This window comes from Micromys minutus (assembly GCF_963924665.1).
Source record: "Micromys minutus genome assembly, chromosome: X".
NCBI classification, from domain to species: domain Eukaryota; kingdom Metazoa; phylum Chordata; class Mammalia; order Rodentia; family Muridae; genus Micromys; species Micromys minutus.
The window spans coordinates 101,221,845-101,243,395 of NC_137970.1; the positions used below are offsets into that span (position 1 = coordinate 101,221,845).

Consider the following 21,551-nt stretch of genomic DNA (forward strand, 5'->3'; position numbering starts at 1 on the left):
GCCAAGCAAAATAACATGCACCTTACCCTGGCCCCAGGATCCCGAGCCCGGATGGATCTAGCTGCTGCAAAAGCGGCAGTACCTCCACCAATCAGCAGGAAAGGGACGTGACTTGGTACCCTGATTTGAGGAACTGAGCCTCCCTCTGCAGGTGTAAAAGAAAGAACAAACAGAGTAAATCTTCTAAAAGGTTCTGATGAGTCCTTGGCACTGTTTTAAAGTCACTTGGCATTCATCTCACTCCTTTACATAAAATAAAACAATATACCTATGCTAATCAAAACCTTATTGATTTTAAGTTATAGCTCAGTGCTGGAAAGCTTATCTATAAGGTCCAAGATTCTGGGTTTGACAGTCAGAAATGAAAAATAATAAATAAAGACAACCCCCCCAAGCTTCATAACATTATAATGGAAGGGGAAAAGCAAGTATTACTTTTATTTTACCAGTACAAAAACATTTTAAGAGGATGAACGAACTGTAATGTCTTTCATTCATTAGGACTATACTAGCTCTAAGGCCTACCTTAAATATTAGTCTTTTCCTTATTTCTCCCCTCTTTTAAAGATATGGTCCTACTATGTAGCCCAGGCTAGCCTCATCTTCCTATATCCTGAGATTAAAAATATATACCGTCACACCTGGTTATTTTTTCTCAAATATATAAGAAAACATATATTAAAAGGCTTCTGCCCTTCTTATTATTTTTCTACTGACCACCAGGAAAATATCAAGTTCAGTTGCACCTTTTGTTAGCAATAAAGGGGAAACACCAAGGAGGTCAATTGGAGATTATACAATGTTCATGAAGAAGGGGGCATTATTGAAAAAAGCAATACAAACAGCCCACCCAGATTATAGACCTAATTAAAGGATTAAAATATTCCTCTTTGAAAATCCAAGTGAATCAAATAGAAGGCTAGAGCTTTGTGCAACAGGAAAACACATCAACAACAACACAAAACTCTAAAGACTCAAGGGAATTAATGTGATTGAAAAAGTTTAGTCACTGGAAAAACGGCTTTCTTACTTTTCCAGTAGTTTTTTTCACCAAATTTAAATCAACCTACCTTCAAAATTCTTGACCCAGAGTGGTTCTTGTCTAAAAGAACTACAGGACCAAAAAAACTTTGACTAATTCCAGGTTATATCTTGTTTTACATGTACTTTATGCTCATTGTAACTAGTAAGATTTTAATGCATACTATCAAACCTTTAAAAAAACCAAGTAGTGACAAAAATGTATTCATATACTTTTATGTAAAAATGCTTTTAAAATCTGTACATTTATCTCTGTTTTTTAAAATAAAGTTGTTCAATTAAAAAATAAATAAATAAATAATAGCTTAAAAAAAAAAAAACAAAAACTTCAGGAACAAAAATGGAGCAGAGACTAAAGGAAAGGCCATCCAGTGACAGGCCCAGGTTGGAATTCATCCCATGGACAGGAGCAAAACCCTACTACTATTACTGGTGCTATATTGTGCCTGCAGAAAGGAGCCTAGCATAACTGTCCTCTGAGAGGCTCTATCAGCAGCTGCCTGAGACAGATGCAGATACTCACAGTCATTGGATGGAGGTTGGTACCCCTATGGAAGTGTTTAGGATAAGGATTGAAGGAGCTGAAGAGGCTGGTAACCCCATAGGAAGAACAGTGTCAACTAACCTGGATCCTTGGGAATTCCAAGAGAACCAAAGAAAATACACAGGCACATATGTAGCAGAGGACTGCCTTGTCTGGCTCAGTGGGAAAAGACGTACCTAATCCTGTAGAGATTGATGCCCCAGGGAAGAAGAATGGGGGGTGTGTGAAGGTGCGTGGGGAGTACTCTCTCAGAGACAAAGGGGAGAGGGGATGGAGTGGAAGAACTCTTGGAGGGGGGACCAAGAAGGGGGTAACATTTGAAATGTAAATAAATAAAACAATTAAAAAATAAATCCAACATAAAAAAAGGACAGGTACCCACAATAATTTTATTCTCAAGCTTAAAATGCCAACCAAATACTTTAGGAAACTGCTCCCTGTTGTGGGTTAAACCATAGTTTCTAGACACTTACAATCTCATTGTTAAACTTCAACAAGATTATTAGCAAATCATAGTACCTCAGCCTTAATCACTTTTTCTTATTTAATCTCAAGTCCTCTAGAGACTTAGGGGAATCCTTACCAGAGGCAATGGCTCTTCTCTGTTTCTCTTCTGGTGACAGTCCTAATCCCATCATTCTTTCATTATATCTTTTTTGGTCTTCTTTTATAGTCTTGTAGGCCTGTAGACCCAAACATGGAGAAAGTTTATTTCATGAAACACGCATCTCATACCATAAGCTAATATCATTTCAATTAAATGAGAAGCTTTTGTCTACATTGAGGTTAGTTCCTTTGTGCAAAAACTGCTAAGACAAATTTTACTTTTTTAGTACTAGGGATGAAACGCAGAGCTTCATTCACACTAATCAAGCACTCTACCACTGAACTTTAACTCCAGCCCAAAGTTCTGTTGTCAAGAAATAAAACTATTCATTGTGCACATATTTGCTAAGGAAAGAATACTTGAAAGTAGATCAAAATGCATCAGGTTTTCTAAGTCTCTCGGTAAGAAACTCTTCTGATACTAAATTCAGAAAGTAGAACTAAAGGAAATGTAATTTTAGTAAGTATAAAAATGGCTATGCGGCTGGAGAGATGGTTCAGTGGTTAAGAGCACTGACTGTTCTTCCAGAGGTCCTGAGTTCAAATCCCAGCAACCACATGGTGGCTCACAACCATCTGTAATGAAATCTGATGCCAGCTTCTAGTGTGTCTGAGGACAGCTACAGTGTACTCATATAAATAAAATAAAATCTTAAAAAAAAAAAAGAATAGTCCTCTGAAGTTGGGGATGTGGCTCAGTAGTAAAATACTTGACATGAGGCCCTGGTTTTGATCCTTAATACCATATAAAAATAAATTAATAAAGAAAAAAAGAGACTTTCTGTGACCACTTTACAGAACAGATCGTTAGGTGACATGCTGAAAAATGGGGAACCTAAGCCTTGAGAGGTTATTAAACCAGATGGTTTAGTCTTATTAGGAAGAGTGAAGAGGAAACAGGCTGGAGCTTATGCTCACATATGGAGAGGGTCATCCCAACGGTCTAAGCCATTCTACACCTCCTGATGCTTTCACACTTGTAAAGAGTGGAGCAGGGACGATTTAGTGAAAGGACTAAATTAAGGTTAGATGTGGATTACATCAGCTTTTAAGCTCAATGTTCTAAAATGAAAGTTAGTTTACATACACACTAAGTAACAAATTCTATTCCCCAAAGGGTTTCTGTATTCCTAGTTTACACAGATTTTCAACTAGGGCGTAAATACATTCTGGCTAAGAAATACTACAAATTTATGAGAAATATTAGTAGAAACAACCTTTCTAAACAAATGGATTGCAAGATAAACTGCAATTTTTTAAAATTTCAAGTGCACTGGTGTTTTGCCTCCACGTATGTCTGTGTGAGGGTATGAATTACAGAGAGTTGTGAGCTGCTACGTGGTTGCTGGGAATTATTAAATCTGGGTCCTCTGGAAGAGCAGCCAATGTCTTAACTGTTGAACCATGTCTACAACCCCCTAAACTGCATTTCTTACTGTACATCCTGGGAAAGTGTTTTTCAAAGCCAATGGAACAAAGAGGGTCAGGATGATAAAGAACACTTAACATAGGAATTATTGAAGGATTAATTATAGTCGAATTAAAAACATTTCTTCAAATGAAAAAAGTTGTGGAAGGGATATTGTTAAGGACTGAATTCTTCAAATCATATGCTAAAGCCTTAAGTGCCAAAATGACAATATCCAGAGACAGGAGTGGTTACAAAGAGAGGAAGAGAAATCAGCACTACCTAATTCACTGTCAACATGCTATAGGTATCTCGCCAAATCTGGGCAGATTTTAAGTTTCTCCTATGACTAATATGAATTTCAGAGAAAAAATGAAGCCACTTGATAGCAAGTTTTCAACATATTTAAAACCTGAAGCACAAGTATACAGACTAATTTGATAAATGTAGACAAAAGCTTATCATTTAACCTGAAGGCATTATAATATGTCTATTACAATCAGTGTTTGGATAAACACAGAGGACAATGAAACATTTAACTGAATAACTTGAGAGAAATTTGTATTTTGCAGATATTTCTAAGACAGGAGAAAGCAACAGTGGCCAGACCATCTTGTGGCTTGGCATCAAGAGTATATGCATGGTTGACTCCGTGGGAGCCATCTAACTCTGGTCAGCAACACAAACCAGAGGTTTAACAGATTTGAATCATTATTAGCATATCTAATGCAAACACTTTAAAATTATTTTTAAATAAATGGTATAGAAGAGATATGAAAAACATGAAATGGAAAAGTTAAGGCTCAGAAGGTAGAATCTGAATCAATAAGAGGTGTTCAAGACAGCACCCTACACGGATGCTTCAGCCACTTGTATGACCAAATTAGAGGTAACAAAAGGGGACACTGCTGAGTGAATTTAGTTGGAAATAGACTGTGGTTTGGGAAAATACTCCAATCTGTATGGCTTTGAGGACCTCCTCAGAAGCATTCAATAAAATGCCTTTTCACAGCAAAAGCTGAGTTAATTGCTTGCCATTAAAAAGAAAAAAATTACATTTTAGCTAAAAAGATTCAAAGTAGATGGTGCTCCAGTTCCCTTTATTTGCTTGTTTCACATTTCCTGAGACTGTTGTGTTAGACATGCAGCACTAAAGCACAATATACTTCAGCAGCATCAAAAATCAGCACAAATTTGAAAAAAGTTTCAAAAAAGGTTGATATATTTGGCACTAAATTTATGGGCTTGGATTGATCTAGTATAATTTCAGTGGTTTAAAAAATAAGATTTGAGTACTCTCTAGTGACTGACAATGTCCCTTTAACAAATGTCTATAGAAAGCACATGCTGTGAATATTTTACTGTACTCTATGAACCAAGTTATTATTAGTACCATGGTCTTACCCACCCTATCCCCAAACATATTTTAGCATAAGCATCTTACATAATAAATTCCTGCCCCAGTCACTGTTGCTCCTACAATTAAGAAGTATACTAGGCTGCTGCCATCTTTCCCAGAAGCACCTGTAGACGCTAGTGATCTAGAAGGGGATCCTAGGAGATGACACTGCACAACTGTAGGTAAACATACAGTCAAGAAGGAGACAAAAAGAAATAGAAAAAGCACTAAGTATTAATGAATGAAACATTTAATACAAATGCAGAGAAGCATTTTGGTTACTGTGCTAAAAAAATGAAAAAGAAAAAAAAATTAAAAACTGCTCCAGGATTTGGAGGAGAATGAATGCCTCTCTTGTCAAAGTGTGTTATCAAGCAGATTTTTTCTATATCTTGCTCTGATCTAACTTACAGCTCGCAGGAGCTGGCTACTCTTTTTGTGTACTCTGGATCAGGTTGAACTATGAGAATATGGGTAACTTCAAATAATTTTCATGCCCCCCCACCTACTGACAGAAGAACAAAAATAACTTTACTATTATCAGCAGAGAAAGAACTAAGACTACACACTACAGTGGCATCCAACCTTTTGTTCTCAGTGTGCAAAGCAAACAGCTTTTTTTGATCAAGATGTTGGTTAGTATCATCAAAGAAAACTCACCCAACCTTGCAGTACACTTTGTCAAGTTAAAAGAAAAAACACCCACAGAATAAATCCTCTGTGACCTGCTAGGATGCTCAGGTCATTTAAGAGATGTAATTGTGCTAACAGTATGAAACAGTTAAGCTCCCCTAAATGCCATTCTACAATTGGAGGGAGATATTAGGCCCATTCCTATAATTTACTCTTTGAGTAGGACCCAGGGATTGGGTTTTCCTTTTAGGGATGTTTATTTTTTTTTTTTTTTATTACTGAAAGCTGTTTATTTAAGCTATCAATCTCAAGCTAAGAAAAAAAATCTTTTAAAAATTGACAAATTAAAATCAAATATTGTGCTTAGGAGCTGCAGTGAATTTAACTTTGTTTACAGGTTACTTCATCACTATCAAGAGAACAAGTGTAATTTTATGGGTTAGTCAAGCCTAAGGAAACACAGCAGCTTTCACACAAAGAATAAAAAGACAAGTAAAAAGAGCAAAGATCAGTCAATTCGAGAGTAAATATCAGTCATCCCCACACAGGCTCCCATAAACACTTTAAAGAAGGCCTTTGGAACTTTTCCTACAGGAGAAAGCAGAATTAGTTGCAAAAGTTTGAAAGCAGAGTACTGAGTTGCTCAATGGAGCTGTCTGGCAGCTTTTCTACATAAGCTGCTTTTTACTTACATATGCACCAGCTCCTATTGTTGATAAGCCCACAATAAGGACTAACACAGAATTATCCATTTTGCCCCCTGATGAACCAGAGCTAGCCATTTGTCTTGCCATCTGGAGTTCTAGAGGAACACGCCATTGCTGGAACAAGTTGCCTAAAGGAACACAATTTGTTAACACATATACAAATAGAATAGTTAACACATCTTTATGATTAAATATCAATGTATTATAGAAATAAAGAATTATACCTTGGGCTGCATGATGTTTACTGTTCTATGACCAAGAAAAATATAATCAAAACTATGCACATAAATACTACAGATATTTATATACAACTTTGGCTATCAGACTTCTTTTTTAAGGCAGGGTTGTGCTTTATATCCCAAGCTGATATCAAATTTGTAATCATACTAAGCCTAAACTACCATACCCAGTTGAGCTGTTGGAGTTCTCAAGAATACAATTTAAATGTTACTCAACGAGGACATTTATAGCTCGTGGAAAGTTGGTTTAAAAAAAAAAAGAGCAGTTCAACAGATCTTTAAAATTCAGTAAACACCAAGATAACCTATTTAGTAAATAGCCATCCCTTAGTATCTATGGGGCTTAGATTCCAAATCCCCAGAAGGAACTAAAATTCGAATATGCTCAAGTCCCTTATAGAATATAGTGTGGAATCTGCATAAAACCTATGCTTATAGTCACATACACTTCAAACCATCTCTGAATTACTTGTAATCATTCATACAATGTGAATAGCTGCTTTGCTATATTGCTTAGTGAAAACCAGAAAATAAAAAATAAAGCCTGTACATGTTAACCACAGAAATTTATTTATTTAGTTATTTTTTTCTTGAAATAGGGCCTCACAATGTAGCTAGCTTGCTAAGTATCCCACCTCTGCCTCCCAAATGATACATTAAAGTCGTACATCATCATGTCTGGCTTAAAAATACTTTTGTTTAATGGTTGGCTGAATCCATGGATGTAGAACCAACAGATATAAAAGGCAAAAAGTACACAAAATTGACCACAGGCTAGCTGGGACATTATGATGACCATTTCAGAAACAATCTACCAGGCTCAAACCTTGCTTAATTACAACCCTGGAATACACAGTTCTGTCTTGTGTGAAAAGTAACATGTCCTAGAAGAAAAAAACATTAAATATCAGAAGGAAGTCAAAACAAAAATTTCATAATGAAACTTAACCTCGCACAAATAACTGAAGAACTTAGCATATATTCCAGAATGACAAGTGCTGGCCAATATCTTACTGTTTCTCTTTCAAGATAATAGTCATTTTTATTTTTTTTTTAAAGATTTATTTATTTATTTCATGTGAGTACACTGTAACTGTCTTCAGATACACCAGAAAAGGTCATGAGATCCCATTACAGATGGTTGTGAGCCACCATGTGGTTACTGGGAATTGAACTCAGGACCTCTGGAAGAACAGTCAGTGCTCTTAACCACTGAGTCATCTCTCCAGCCCAGTCATTTTTATGTACAAATGCTAATTAATTAATTAATGCTAAGTAATAATCACACAACCATGACATACTATGAACATGAAAATGTAAAACATTTCCAGATTTTTTTTCCCAATGGATGATGACATTTTCAGATGTGGCCCATCCTTAGAACCTTCTCAGATTATTCCATATGGATATTCACTACTAATTTAGAATGGTGATTTTATTTTCAGCTTTGTGAGCAGTCTGGTCTCTGTAACAATCAATTCTGCTGGGTATGAAAGCAGCCCCACAAATACACAGGTCTATGTTCCAATAAAACTTTATTTATAGCCACTAAAATCTAAGTTTTAAATCATTATTAAGTATTACAATATAGTCTATTACTAAGGCTTTCTTGGCCATTTAAAATATATAAACACTGCTGTGTATGATAGCTCACACCTATAATCATAGCACAAGGGAGGCTGAGAAGGAGGATTACTGCAGATTTGAGGCAGCCTAGATTACAGTGTGAAAATGGCTGAAAAATACCTAAAAACTACAAAAGTAAATGAATAAATAAAGCCTTAGCCTAAGTTGGGTCATGCCTGTAATTTCAATTCTAGGACTTGAGAGGTTGAGGCTGGATAATACTATATTAAAAGACAAGACAGACTAGAACAAGACGTTCCTAGGCCAACTCAAGCTACAGAGTGAGAGTCTGTCTCAAAAAATAAAATACATCAACAACAAAAAGTAAAATGTACTTCCCTTGTGTACAGCTGTCTGATCACGTTTGGCTGAGGAGGAGGAAGAGTATGTACACTTTGATCAAAAGTGGTAGTTCCGGGGCTGATGGTCCCTCCTCTCCGTCTCATCTCTCTCTCTGACCTCCTTCTTCCTCTCTCCCCTCCCCCATTCTCTTTCTTTCTGACTCTATTCCCTTCTCAACTCCCTCCATGCTCTAAATAAACTCTGTTCTACGCTAAAAAAAAAAAAAACACCTTCAAAATATGTCAAAAATTTTCTGACATATTTGTTAGGTAGTCACTTATCAGGCCCTGCTGCCAGGATTTTTGACCTAGTAGTTCTAGATAGAACCTAATAATTTGCATTTTATGTTAATACCATGTTGTGTTTTGTTTTTTAAATTACCTTACTTAGTTTGTGTGAGTGTGAGTGTGTGTGTGTACAAGTATACAAAGATTTCAGAGCACAACTTGTAGGATTGAGTTCTCTTTCCATTATGGGTTCCAAGCACTGAATGCAAGACTTTGAGCAACAAGTGCCTGTAACTGGTAACACTATTCACTGGCCTTCTTTCATTTTGTGAGACAATGTCTAGCTAGGCAGCTCAGGGGAATCCTCTGTCTTAGCATGATGTCTTAGACTACAATTTGAGGCTTGGGGTACCACACAGACAGACAGACAGACACATACATACATACACACACACACACACACACACACACACACACACACACTACTTATCTCTAGTTCTAACAAGGTCCTGAATGATGATGATACTAACCTTATAAACAGGACACTATTGGAAAAACCACAGTTCTAAAGGCTGACAGATAAGTTCTTAAGCCTGACTAGGCTTTAAAAGACATACAGAAGCTGGGCATAGTGGTACATGCCTTTCATCCCTTCACTTGAAAGGCGAAGTCAGAGACCTTTGTTGAGTTCAAGGTTCCCTGGTCTACAAAGTAACTTCCACACTACCCAGAGCTATATGGTGAGACAGGGTCTTAATAAAAACAAAACAAACATACATGGAAAACAAGCATACAAACAAACAAACAGAGCCAGACCTGGTGGATCAGGCTTGAGATCTTAGCTACTCATGAAACAGGTAAATTCATAAATCCAAGGCCTTCCTGGGATAGAGTGAATTCAAAACCAGCCAAGCCAATTTAGTGACACCTTTTTTGAAAAAAGAATTTTGTTAAAGGGGCCGGGGTCACACCTCCAAGACAGGGTACTTACCTAGCATGTGCAAAATCCTAGGACCAATCATCAGTAGTGTTCAATTAAAAAAGCAAAGGCTTTGGTAGTAGTATCCTATATAAACTTACAGAGAGAGGAAAATGCAACAGTCTCCCTTTCCTTTCACAGTGTCAGGGCACACAGGGCTAACAACAAGTGCAATACAGGTCTGCAGTATCTTATTAAACTTCTTGGGAGCGTAAGTATTTTGGAACTCAGAGCAGATTTAAGTATACAGCACATATACCTGGCATTGGAAAGGGCAGCAACCTAGACTCAAACACATTAATTCTTCAAGGAGAAATTATACTATGGTACTTCAAAAACATGATTAGGAGCTAAAGTGATGGTTCAGTGGTTAAGAACACTTTCTTCTCTTTCAGAGAACCTGGCTTTGGTTCCCAACTCCCACACAGTGGCTCCATCTGTAACTCCAGTTCAGACATTCTGTTCTGACCACCATGGGCAATGAGCATGCATGTGGGGCACAGATATACATCCAGGCAAAACATTCATAAAGTTAAGGGAAATAAATCTAAAGCTATATTCTAAGTAGCCTCTTTCCAATGTAGATCAAATTTCATACTGGGAAGTGGGTTACACAAACATGACAGTCCTATTTCAACTTCTAAAATATAAATAAGAGACTTTAAACCTACACTCTCTGGCAAAGGAAATAAATTTTTCATTATTCTTATTGCTTCTTATCTGGCTTAGAACTCCTTGTTGTCATAAAATAAAATGGTTTAATTTTTAGAATAGCCAATTTTAAAAATAAAAACCCTAAGTTTATCTTTTCTTCTTTTTCTTTTTTTGAGCAGGGTCTTTTTTGTTACCCAGGTTAGCTAGCATCAACCTGGTAATTCTGCAGTTTCTGAAACCCTTAGCATTGTCCTCCATTTTAATCTATGAAACTATCCCAATGCCTTTGCTCCCTGTAGTTTTAAATTTTTATGGAATCAAGGGAACCACTGATCACAACTGAGACACACCTCTCCACTTGCCTTCTGAGAAGTAACTTATTTTTGACTTATTATTGCACCAGTTACTTGTTTTCGATTTTCTGCAGCAACAGAAATTATTTTGTACTTACACTTAGAATACAACTCCCAATAACTCAATCTGTGCTTCTGTAACACTTTCCTGATACAGGGTAGAAAATAGTATTTTAAGAGTGAGGATCTCATTATGTAGTCCTGACTGGCCCATATCTTGATATATAGATCAGGCTGGCTCTGAACTCAAAGAAATCTGTCTGTCTTAATATTCAAAATGCTGGTATTAAAGGTATATACTGCACCTGGCCCTGGTTTAATATATGTTGCTAAACAATGAAAGAGAAACAATTTTTTTCTAATTTGATTGATATTGACCAAACTTTCGTTGTTTGATTTTTGAGAATTTGGTATGTAGTCCTTACTTGCTTCAAATTCATAATCCCCAACCTCAGCCTCCCTAGTACATTAACTAGACATTTATTTCTATTTGTTTTGTTTGTTTAGGCATGGTTGTAACTCTTTGCAATCCTTCTCCTATTGGGGTTACAAGTATGAACCACGACTCTGGCATTGACTAAACATGAAAAATTATTTGAGAAGATTTCTAACCAGAACTCATTAATTTCATGTTGCTTAGTAGGAAGATATTGGTAAATTTAAGTACAACAGAGTATCACTAGAGTAATACTTTAGCCAGCAAGCTCATATTTGGAGGCATCAAATTTTTCTATTATCCATACTATCAGCCCTTTCTAGAAACACATTTATACACTGAAGCACTTAGGATTGCCACATCATTAAGAAGTCTATATGCTCTTAAAGCTTGATTCCTAAACATTAAATTAGTCTTTTCAACATGGATAAAACACAGCCTATTCAAGGTACATACTGTAGGTAGATGCCTTTCTGTAAAGAAATCAACAGCTATTTAATTTCATCAGCCTTTGAAAAATTATCAAGCCTTTCTGCAATTTTAGAAGAATAACTATCCCCTGAGATCTCTCAGACACTAAGTCACCAACCAGGCAGCATGCATGAGCTGGTCCATGACCCCTGACACATACACAGCAGAGGACTGCCATGTCTGGCCTCAGTGGGAGAAGATGTGCCTAATCCTTGAGAGACTTGAGACCCCAGGGAAGGGGAAGGTCTGATGAGGGGCATCCATTTGGAGGCAGGGAGCGTAGGAAAAGGATGGATACTGTGAGAGGGGGGACTGGGAAGAAGCAACAACTGACTGTAAAAAATAAAATAATTAAAAATGATAACTATAGTACCATATGAATCATCCTCACAAAAAGCACAAAAGAAAAAAAAATGCTTTAGATAACAAAAAGGGAAAGAAAGAAACCCTTCTCTGGGAACTCGGTATGTATCAGAATTTGTACAGAATGTTTGGAACACAAGACCAGATAGGACAAACTCCCAGTTCCTGGATTTAGGACACTGAAGTACCTATTGTTATTCTGAATATGAGAAAATATCCTTGATGCAAGTCACAAGAGAACCAAAGTTGCTCAGTTTGTCATAATTCTTAAGGCAGTAGAAAAGAAAAATAAGAGTCTCTTGCAGATCCTGGAATAAATGTGGGGTTTATCCTTTATTCAATTCATATAACTAGGCAACTTTCAGACACATGGTCTAGAAAATTGGTAACACATGCAGCAATTCCCTCAAAATATTAGAAAAAAATCTAACTCATTAACTGCTTAAAGAAGAAGTTGTCCTGTCAAAGATTTTCTTCTGGAAAGTCTTGAGTAGGCAGGTTGAGTCCAGAAGACTCATTGGGGCTTTAAAATGATGCCACCAAGCATAGTGGCTCAGACCTACAATTAAGAACTCTAGAGGCTTATCTCCTTGTACAAAGCTCAAGTGCAAGTGGGTTAAAGACCTCCACATAAAACCAGGTACACTGAAACTAATAGAACAGAAAGTGGGAAAGAGCTTAGAACACACAGGCACAGGGAAATGTTCCTGAACAGAACACCAATGGCATGTGCTCTAAGAGCAACAATAAGACCCCATGAAATTGCAAAGTTTCTGTAAGGCCAAGGACACTGTCAAGAAGACAAATGGCCGCCAAGAGATTGGGAAAGGATCCTTACCAATCCTACATCTGATAGAGCACTAATATCCAATGTATACAAGAAACTCAAGAAATTAGACTCCAGAGAATTAAACAATCCTATTAAAAATGGGATACAGAGCTAAACAAAGAATTCTCAACTGAGGAATACAGAATGACCAAGAAGCACCTAAAAAATGTTCAACATCCCTAGATATCAGGGAAATGTGAATCAAAACAACCCTGAGATTCCACCTCACACCAGTCAGAATGGCTAAGATAAAAAACTCAGGTGACAACAGATGCTGGTGAGGATGTGGAGAAAGAGGAACACTCCTCGGACTGTTGGTGGTGTTGTAAGGTGGTATAACCACTCTGGAAATTAGTCTAGTGGCTCCTCAGAAAATTGGACATAGTACTACCTGAAAACCCAGCTATTTCACTCCTGGGCATATACCCAAATGATGCTCCAACATCTAACAAGGACACATGTTCCACCATGTTCATAGCAACCTTATTTATGATAGCCAGAAGCTGGAAAGAACCCAGATGTCCTGCAACAGAGGAATGGATACAGAAACTATGGTATATTTTCACAAGGGAATACTACTCAGCTATTAAAACAATGACTTTATGAAATTCCTAGCAAATGGATGTAATTAGAGACTATCATCCTGAGTGAGGTAATCCAGTCACAAAAGAATACTCATGGTATGCACTCACTGATAAGCAGATACTAGCCCCAGAAAGCTCTGAATACCCAAGAAACAATTCACAAACCTTATGAAGCTCAAAAAGAAGGAAGGCCAAAATGGGGATGCCTCAGTTCTTCTTAGAAGGGAGAACAAAACACACTCGGGGAGGGAATACAAGGTCAAATAGAGGAGCATGAATTGAAGGAAAGATCTACAGAGACTGCCTCACCTGTAGATCCATCCCATATGCAGCCACCAAACCCAAGCACCATTGCTGATACCAAGAAGTACTTATTGGCAGAAATGAGATAGAGATGCCTCCTCAGAGACTCTACCAGTGTCATACAGATACAGCTGAGCATGCTTGCAGCTAACCATGGGACTAAACAAAGGGACCCCAAATGAAGGTGCTAAAGAAAGGACTGAAGGAGCTGAAAGGGGTTGCAACCTCATGGGAAGAACAACATTATCAACAGAACAAACCCTCCAAAACTTCCATGGACTAAAACACCAACCATTGAGCACACATGGAGAGACCTATGGCTCCAGTTGCATATGTAGCAGAAGATAGCAGTGTCTGGTATCAATGGAAAAAGAGGCCTTTGGTCCAGGGAGGGCATGTTTTCCCAATGTAGGGGAATGCTAAGGCAATGAGGTGGAGAGGGTGATTAGGAGAGAGTGCACCTTTGTGGAGACCAGTGGAGGGGGAGGGAGGATGGGAGAGGAGTGGGGGAAGGGGATAACATTTCAAATGTAAATACAGAGAGTATCTAATAAAAAAAGAACTCTAGAGGCTAAGACAGAAGAAGGACCATAAATTAGATCAAGATTATACTTAGCTACACAGTAAGCTGTAACACCTGGAATACATACCAAGATTTTTTCTCAAATATCAAAAATCAATGTGCCATTTGCCTGTATCCACAATCTAGGATTCTAGGCCACAAGGAGCTCAGTTTCTTCTTTAAAGATGCAAAAATTCAGGACACGCTATTGGTGAACATCTTTAATCCTAGTACTGAGAAGGCAGATCCAGGCAGACTTCCATGAGGCTAACCTGGTTGACACAGTGAGTTCCAGGACAATCAGGGCAGCATAATAGACCTTGTCTCAAAAAAAGATGCTGTGATTCCAAATAAAGAAAAATCGTTAAATATTTGAACCTTAGGTCAGGGAGTTAAGTGATCAGTTTGGTCACAATAGGCAGCATAATATTTGGTGAATAAATATTACAGAAAACAAAATATCTATTACCAACCCCTTCTCCTGCCCAGTAATAGATACAGACAGAGAGTTGTGACTTAGTTACCTTTAATCATTTCTAGAAAGAGGCAGAAAATCCAAATAAAGCAGAAAAGGAGGTATTGAGGTTTCAAGAAAAAAAGCAAAGTGTAATGGAAATGAACCTAACAATGGCAAGAGATATCGAGGACATAATTTTAATGCAGGCTCAAGGTTTACTGAAACATGAAAAATAAAAGCAAAGGATTGCTAACAACCTGGCAAGGCATTGGGGGGAGGGGATAAAGAGGGCAAAGTGGTACATCAACCTTGTCTCTTGCCCACCTCTGTGAAAATGAAATCAGATTAAAGGCAATTGGCAAAGTAGCCATAAAACATTAATTCCTACAATGAGAATTCGTAATTTCTTTAAGAAATTGTATCCCTACCCCCACTCATTTTTAAAGCAGGTGATGTCATACTCTGGTGCATGGACAAAGAAGTGTGTGCAAAAAGATGGATGGGTATGTCAGGAAGTCGTGGTATTTCCTACAGGGAGGCCTTCAAACAAAGCCAGGCAGTGGGGGAAGAACATTTCAGTCTGAATTTTGCCACATGTCTAATATTACAATCAAATAAATATTTAATTGATGAGAACATTTGGTTAGCCACCAGCATTCTGGCAAAAAGGCTATGCACTGAGAAAAATAATTGCACAATGTTAGAAAGGGTAGTATCTTTGGATTATCTAAATTTTTAAGTATTTCTCCACAATTTACATACAGTACCACCATTTCCTTGCACAGAACTCATACAGATTATAATTCTATTTACTGGGTTTTTAGGAAACCTAGAGGTGGCTTCTTTTTCTAAAACAGAAATTCTCAACTTCCAAGAGATAACTGAAATGGCATTTACTTTTTTGAGACAGGGTCTCAACTATATAGCCACGATTGGCTTAGAGCTTGCTTTGTAGACCAGGATGGCCTCAAACTCACTGAGATCTGCTGCCTCTGCCTCCAGAGTGCTAGGATTAAAGCCATAAGACATCATACTCAGCAGATAACACCCATTAAGAAATATTTTTGACTCATACCAAGTGGACAAACTATCCAAACAAAGGTCCTAACAATTAAAAAGTGTTTTCCATTTCTTATCCCTAAACAACACAAAAGGAATCTGCACATCCAAAAAGACTCAAGGGTAACAGTTGATATTATAAGTGTAATTACTCTAGGATGATGATTTTTTTTTAATGCTGATTTTAAAATACACCTTGGAGAAGGGGGGGGGGGTCACTCATTCCCACAAATCTGTATAGGTAGAAAAGAATATGACTCAAACCATGGATATCAGAAACACAATGGGCTAATTAGTGGAAAAAGAAGCTAATTCATTCTTAACTGTTTCAGGTGAAACTTTAGGAAGCAGGGTTGGGGTATAACAATAGGATATTGTTATAGACTTGCAGAGTAGATTTAGCTCTACCTACTAATTATGTGACCTTCTGCAAGTAATTTCCCCTCTCTGTTCCTCAATTTATTATCCATAAAATGAGTGGGTTGGTGTTTACCACAAAATCCCTTCCAGCTCTAAAGTTTGATGAGACAACGTTCCAGGGAACAAATATAGTGTGTTCTAAAAACATTCATTGAAGCATATAAGACCAGCAGGGATTGAAATGTCTGGTCGTCTCGAGTCGATTCCTAGCTAATTGTCCTGATGTCTGTTTTTTACTGGTGATACACCGTTTCCACATCGTAGGGCATTCAAATAAATATACAACTCTTACGCGGAGTTTTGGGAGGTAGAGTAGATAATCTGATTTACAGGAGAAACTCGTGACGGTGTCCCAACCACTAAATGACAACATCCATCTGACCTCAACGCTTTAAAAAGGCAAGGCGTTCTGTTATCCCCAAATCGCAAAGTCTCCCATGAGAAGGCCTCATGCTGACTTCTAGGATTCAAATCTCTTGAAGGTCAGGCCAGCATAAGTGTGCCTATTCCTCAGCTTGTAAACTCTTGGGTTCATATCCCGCCAATTTGGAATTCTTGCGACTGTGAAAAAAAGTTTTTTTTTGTTGTTGTTGTTTTATTTTGTTTTTTTGAAGGACAGGGGAGCTCTGCGAAGGATGGGGAGCCATTGGACTAGGCCATTGGACTTTGAAGTAGGGTAAGGGGTTGCCTGGGACGGGTCAACTAGTCACCTGGAAGCCGGTTCCTCTGTTTCAGCCTCTGGACGCACACGGTCCGCACCAAGGGCACCAGTTTCTGCTTGAAAGCACCCGCCAGGCCTCCACACCGGAACATTTCGGCGACCGCTCCTCGGAAGCTCCCGCTCCTTCCTTTTCTTTCCACACACCGCCAAAGGGGTCAAACACCACAGGCTCAGGTCCGCTCCCCCTCCCGTCACACGCACAGTACGCAGGCTCCTCCTCCCAGCCCCGAGTGGACATTGGATAGAGAACCCGGCCCGCTAGAGCCAGGGAAAATGCAATGAGGCCGGAGACCTACTGCGCAGGCGTAACACTCAGCGCCGCATTGCAATTGGTCCCACAGCCAGGAGGTCAGCGCATGCGTCCAGCTGCCCACGCGCTCTGCAAAGCCCCCGGCCCCGCCTCCGGATTTGCAAGTTTCCGTGAGTTAGAGGTGCTGTCATAGGTTGAGCCGCTTAGGAAACCAGTTCAAGGGAGACTTGTGCCCGGAGGCTGTGGGTGGTGCTGCCACTGTGTAGGTAATGGGAGCTGATAGCAGCTCACAAAACCAACCCCAGAACCTTACTTTCTGTTTTTATGTGGTTTAGGCAACTAGCTACCCAGCATTTAAGCCTTTCTGAATCTATTTCTGTGATCCAATTGGATCTAGCCTTTCCCCAAGTCCTACTCATCGTACCGAACTTCCCGAATCCTGAATAAACTTTCATCTTTTAAAAGTAACTGGCACTTGAGCAGCCCGGCTTTTTTTTTTTTTTTTTTTTTTTTGAAAGTGGGGTGGGGTTGGGCGTGTACTTCCCGTGTTATAGCTCCGTTATCACTTTCCTATGCTGCACCAAGTGCCGTGGATAGTCTCGCGCTGTTACGTCTTTCGTACTTGAGAAGAGGAGGCTGACACAAAAGTTTGCCTGACAGATTTTCTGTCAAAGAAATACGAAGCAGGACTTAGACAGTTGTGGGAGATATAGAGAACTGAGAGAAAGTGGGTATTTTGCTCTCGTGTGGGCGGAACACATACTTCCTTTTCAAAGACTTGAACTGCAGATTAAGTATTTAAGGAAGCTGTGTGTAATGGCTGCACTCCCAACACTGGGGAGGCAGAGACAGAGATAGGAGATCAGGAGTTCAAGGTCATCCTCAACTAGTTAGTGAGTTTGGGGGGAAAGCCAGAAACAAGATGGAACTGGTGGCACATGCCTTTAATCACAATGCTAGGGGGACAGATGCAGGAGAATTTCTCTGAGTTGAAAGCCAGCCAGGAGTACATAGACCCCCTCTCTCAAAACCAAATGGCAAAAAGACAGCCCCCCCCCCAGCTCCAAAATACAGTTAATGAGTAACATTTTAAAGATTTATTTTATGTGCATGACTCTTTTGCTTGCATTTACGTCTGTGCACTATGCACATGCTTGGTGCCCTCATAACATCAGTTATGTATAGCTGGATATGGAGGTGCCAAGAAGTAAATCTCAGTTATCTGCAAGAACAACCACTGAGCCATCTTTCTGGCCCTCATGAGTGACCTTTTCCCCTGTTTGTAGAAAGGATTTCTCTGTGCAGCCCTGGCTGTCCTGTAGACCAGGATAGCCTCAAACTCACAGAGATATGACTACATCTGCCTCCTGGGTGCTGGAATTAAAGACCCATACCACCACTTCCTGGCTTTGAGTGATATTTTTCATCTAAATCTGCTTTGGGGGATGAATACTGAAAATATCAATTCCAGAATAAAACACATTGTATATTTAAAGACATGATAGATATTGCTTCTTGTTATTTCTAGAAACTCACAATATACTGAAGGAGAGAGGCAAGAGGATCCTTAAGCCCAGCAATTTGGGGTCAGCATGAAACAACACAGTGAGATCCAATGGACCGATTTACAACAGCAGCAAGTTAATATAAGCACGAATAGGTTTAATACAAAATCAGTTATGTCTGCTAATAAAGAAAACTTTGGGGCTGGAGAGATGACTCATTGGTTAAGCGCACTGACTGCTTTTCTAAAGGTCCCAAGTTCAATTCTCAGCAACCACATAGTGGCTCACAACCATCTGTAATGGAATCAGATACCCTTTGGTATGTCTGAAGACAGCTACAGTGTACTCATATACATAAAATAAATACATCTTTTTAAAAAGAAAACTGGAAAATGCTATCAAAATTATGATCGTCATGTGCAATTATGAAACAATTGAACATACAAAAATAATTTAATAATGCATAATTAAAATAAAAAATAGGTGCAAAACATGTAATTTTTGTGATAGGTATAAATGAGGCATTTTTCTTGTTCTTTTCATTAAAAACTAGTAAAATATTCATCAAATATTCCAAAAGCACATGATAAAAAATTTAATTAGGATAAAAACTCATTGAGAAATATTATATTTCTAAAAATTAAAATTTCAAATTTACAAAGGTAGATCAGTGACAATTATTTTTTGCCAGAACCATCTGAATAATTTTAAGTACACACACACACACACACACACACACACCTGTGTGTATGTATATATAAACTCTACCCATAAGTTGGCAGCAACATCTTTCTACTGAATGTGAAGAATGTGACATTAATAGTTACTTCCTCTTTTTTTTGAGACAGTCTTCTATAGTCCAAGCTGGCTTCAAATTCACTATGTAGCCAAGGATGACTTTTAACCTCTGATCCTCCAGCCTCTACCTTTCCAGGGCAGGCATTGTACCAACTGAGCTAACCTGCCTATCTTATCATTCTAGTTACTCTTCAATGGGTATAGATCATCAGAGGCATCAGACTTCTTACAAGAAATGATCAAGTAATAATTTCTGTTTTTAACAATTGGTTAAGAACATTTGTTCTTGCAGATAACTGAGATTTAATTCTTGGCACCTCCATATCCAGCTATACATAACTGATGTTATGAGGGCACCAAGCATGTGCATAGTGCACAGACGTAAATGTAAGCAAAAGAGTCATGCACATAAAATAAATCTTTAAAATGTTACAATATCAATTAAAAAACAAAAGTACTATACCATGGTGGTTGGTATTCATAATGATGGGATTGGATTAACAAAGTCATCTCTTGAGGTTTTAATGTTGACTAGCATAAGTTATACATACATCTTCAACTTAAGAATAAGATTAAGTAGAAGGCTGTATTTTTAATAACTTGAACTTGGCTGAGCACTCACATTCTACTATACTGGCACACACACACATCACTCAGATACTGAAGTATTTTATTTTCCTGTAGAGGGGTTTTAATCCAGCAACATGGCTCCTCTAGCAAGGGATCACATCCAAAGATCTTCTGCATCTGTGTGGTTTGGCTGGAATATACAGATATACCTTTAATCCCAGAAGACAGAGGCAAGCAGATTTCTGAGTTTAAGGTTAGCCTGGTATAGAGCAAGTTTCAGGTAAAGAAAAGCTTAGGTCCAGGAATGATGGTACACACTTTTAATCCTAGCACTCAGGAAACAGAGGCAGGCAGATGGAGCCAGAAGATTAGAACAGATTGCCAAGGTTAGTATGAGGCCAGCAGAGCAATTCAGTCAGAATCTGAGAGAAGCCAGTTTAAATCAGTCAACTTAGAGAGGAGTTTGAGCCAGAACAGCTGAGTTGAACCAGCCACCAGAATTCAGAAAGAGCTAGAAAGGGTGATATTATTCAGAGGTCTCAAAGTCTGAAACCATTCTGGGCCTAGATTAGATTTTGCAGTGTATAGAAGCTTCCAGGACTAGGCCTAAGTTATCAGATGGAAGCTGCAAGCCTCTGAGATGTCAATTACATCAGGTGAACAAAAGTTACTTTTACATTTTTCCTTAGTGGAAATGGATTTAGTAAAATTTGACTCTTCCGGTAGATCAGCCTCACAAGCAAAATGGCAACTCATGTGTGCTGCTGGCTCCCCTGGCTTTGATGACATTAGCAATATCTCATATGTTGATGCTAACCGTGTATGTTAGTGATACCTTAGCTTATGAAATATGAGGGAGATGAGCAAATTCCTAAAACAATCATAAAACAGGGGCTCTTTATTGTATGCAAATTGTACCTAAGTTGTTTTCATACATTTTAAAGCTGAAAGTCACTTTTGGTAGAAGGAATATGGGTCTTGGCCAAGTTGTATGATGGTTAGTAAGCCTTGGGAAGCTGCCCTCTGAGACCATAATAAAAAAAAAAAAAGTTGTATTCATTTATCATCTTCCAAGCATAATCTAGGCTTCTGGCAAATTAGACCCAACCACTGTGTTCTACATTCACTTGTAGGGGGTGGGTGGAGCCTCCTTGGGATTCCAATTCCCCTTGAAACTCCACCATTCTGAAACAATGTATGGCACTGTTAAGGGCTCAGAGTATCAGGAATTGTGGGGCTTATGCCATGTCCTAAGTGCCCTCACCTGGGCTTGTAATTGTTAGCTACAGAAAGAAAGTCCCCCTTTGCTGGAACTGTCCCCACTAGTCTCCCCCCTACTCCTAGCCTCTGAACGGCCCTCTCCCGCGGCGGGCCTTCCCCATTGGCCAGTCAAACACAACCGACTGTGACAGCCAATGGGAGCCGCCCTCCTGAACATTCAGAGGGTGGGTGCTCGTGGTGTGAT

The 21,551-nt window shown here is 38.7% G+C and overlaps 1 protein-coding gene across 1 annotated transcript in view; it reads right to left on the bottom strand.

The window, feature by feature from the left end:
- The window catches only part of AIFM1 (apoptosis inducing factor mitochondria associated 1), a 37,550-nt gene extending 20,409 nt beyond the window's left edge, over window positions 1-17,141 (bottom strand). Inside the window, exons 1-4 of the mRNA XM_080910910.1 lie at window positions 16,953-17,141; window positions 6,324-6,466; window positions 2,169-2,268; window positions 27-145 (exon numbers count right to left, since the gene is read on the bottom strand). Coding sequence (XP_080767036.1) covers window positions 27-145; window positions 2,169-2,268; window positions 6,324-6,466; window positions 16,953-17,055 — 465 coding nt within the window. The 5' untranslated portion in view covers window positions 17,056-17,141. The remainder of the gene's footprint in view (window positions 1-26; window positions 146-2,168; window positions 2,269-6,323; window positions 6,467-16,952) is intronic.
- Between the last annotated feature and the right edge of the window lie 4,410 nt (window positions 17,142-21,551).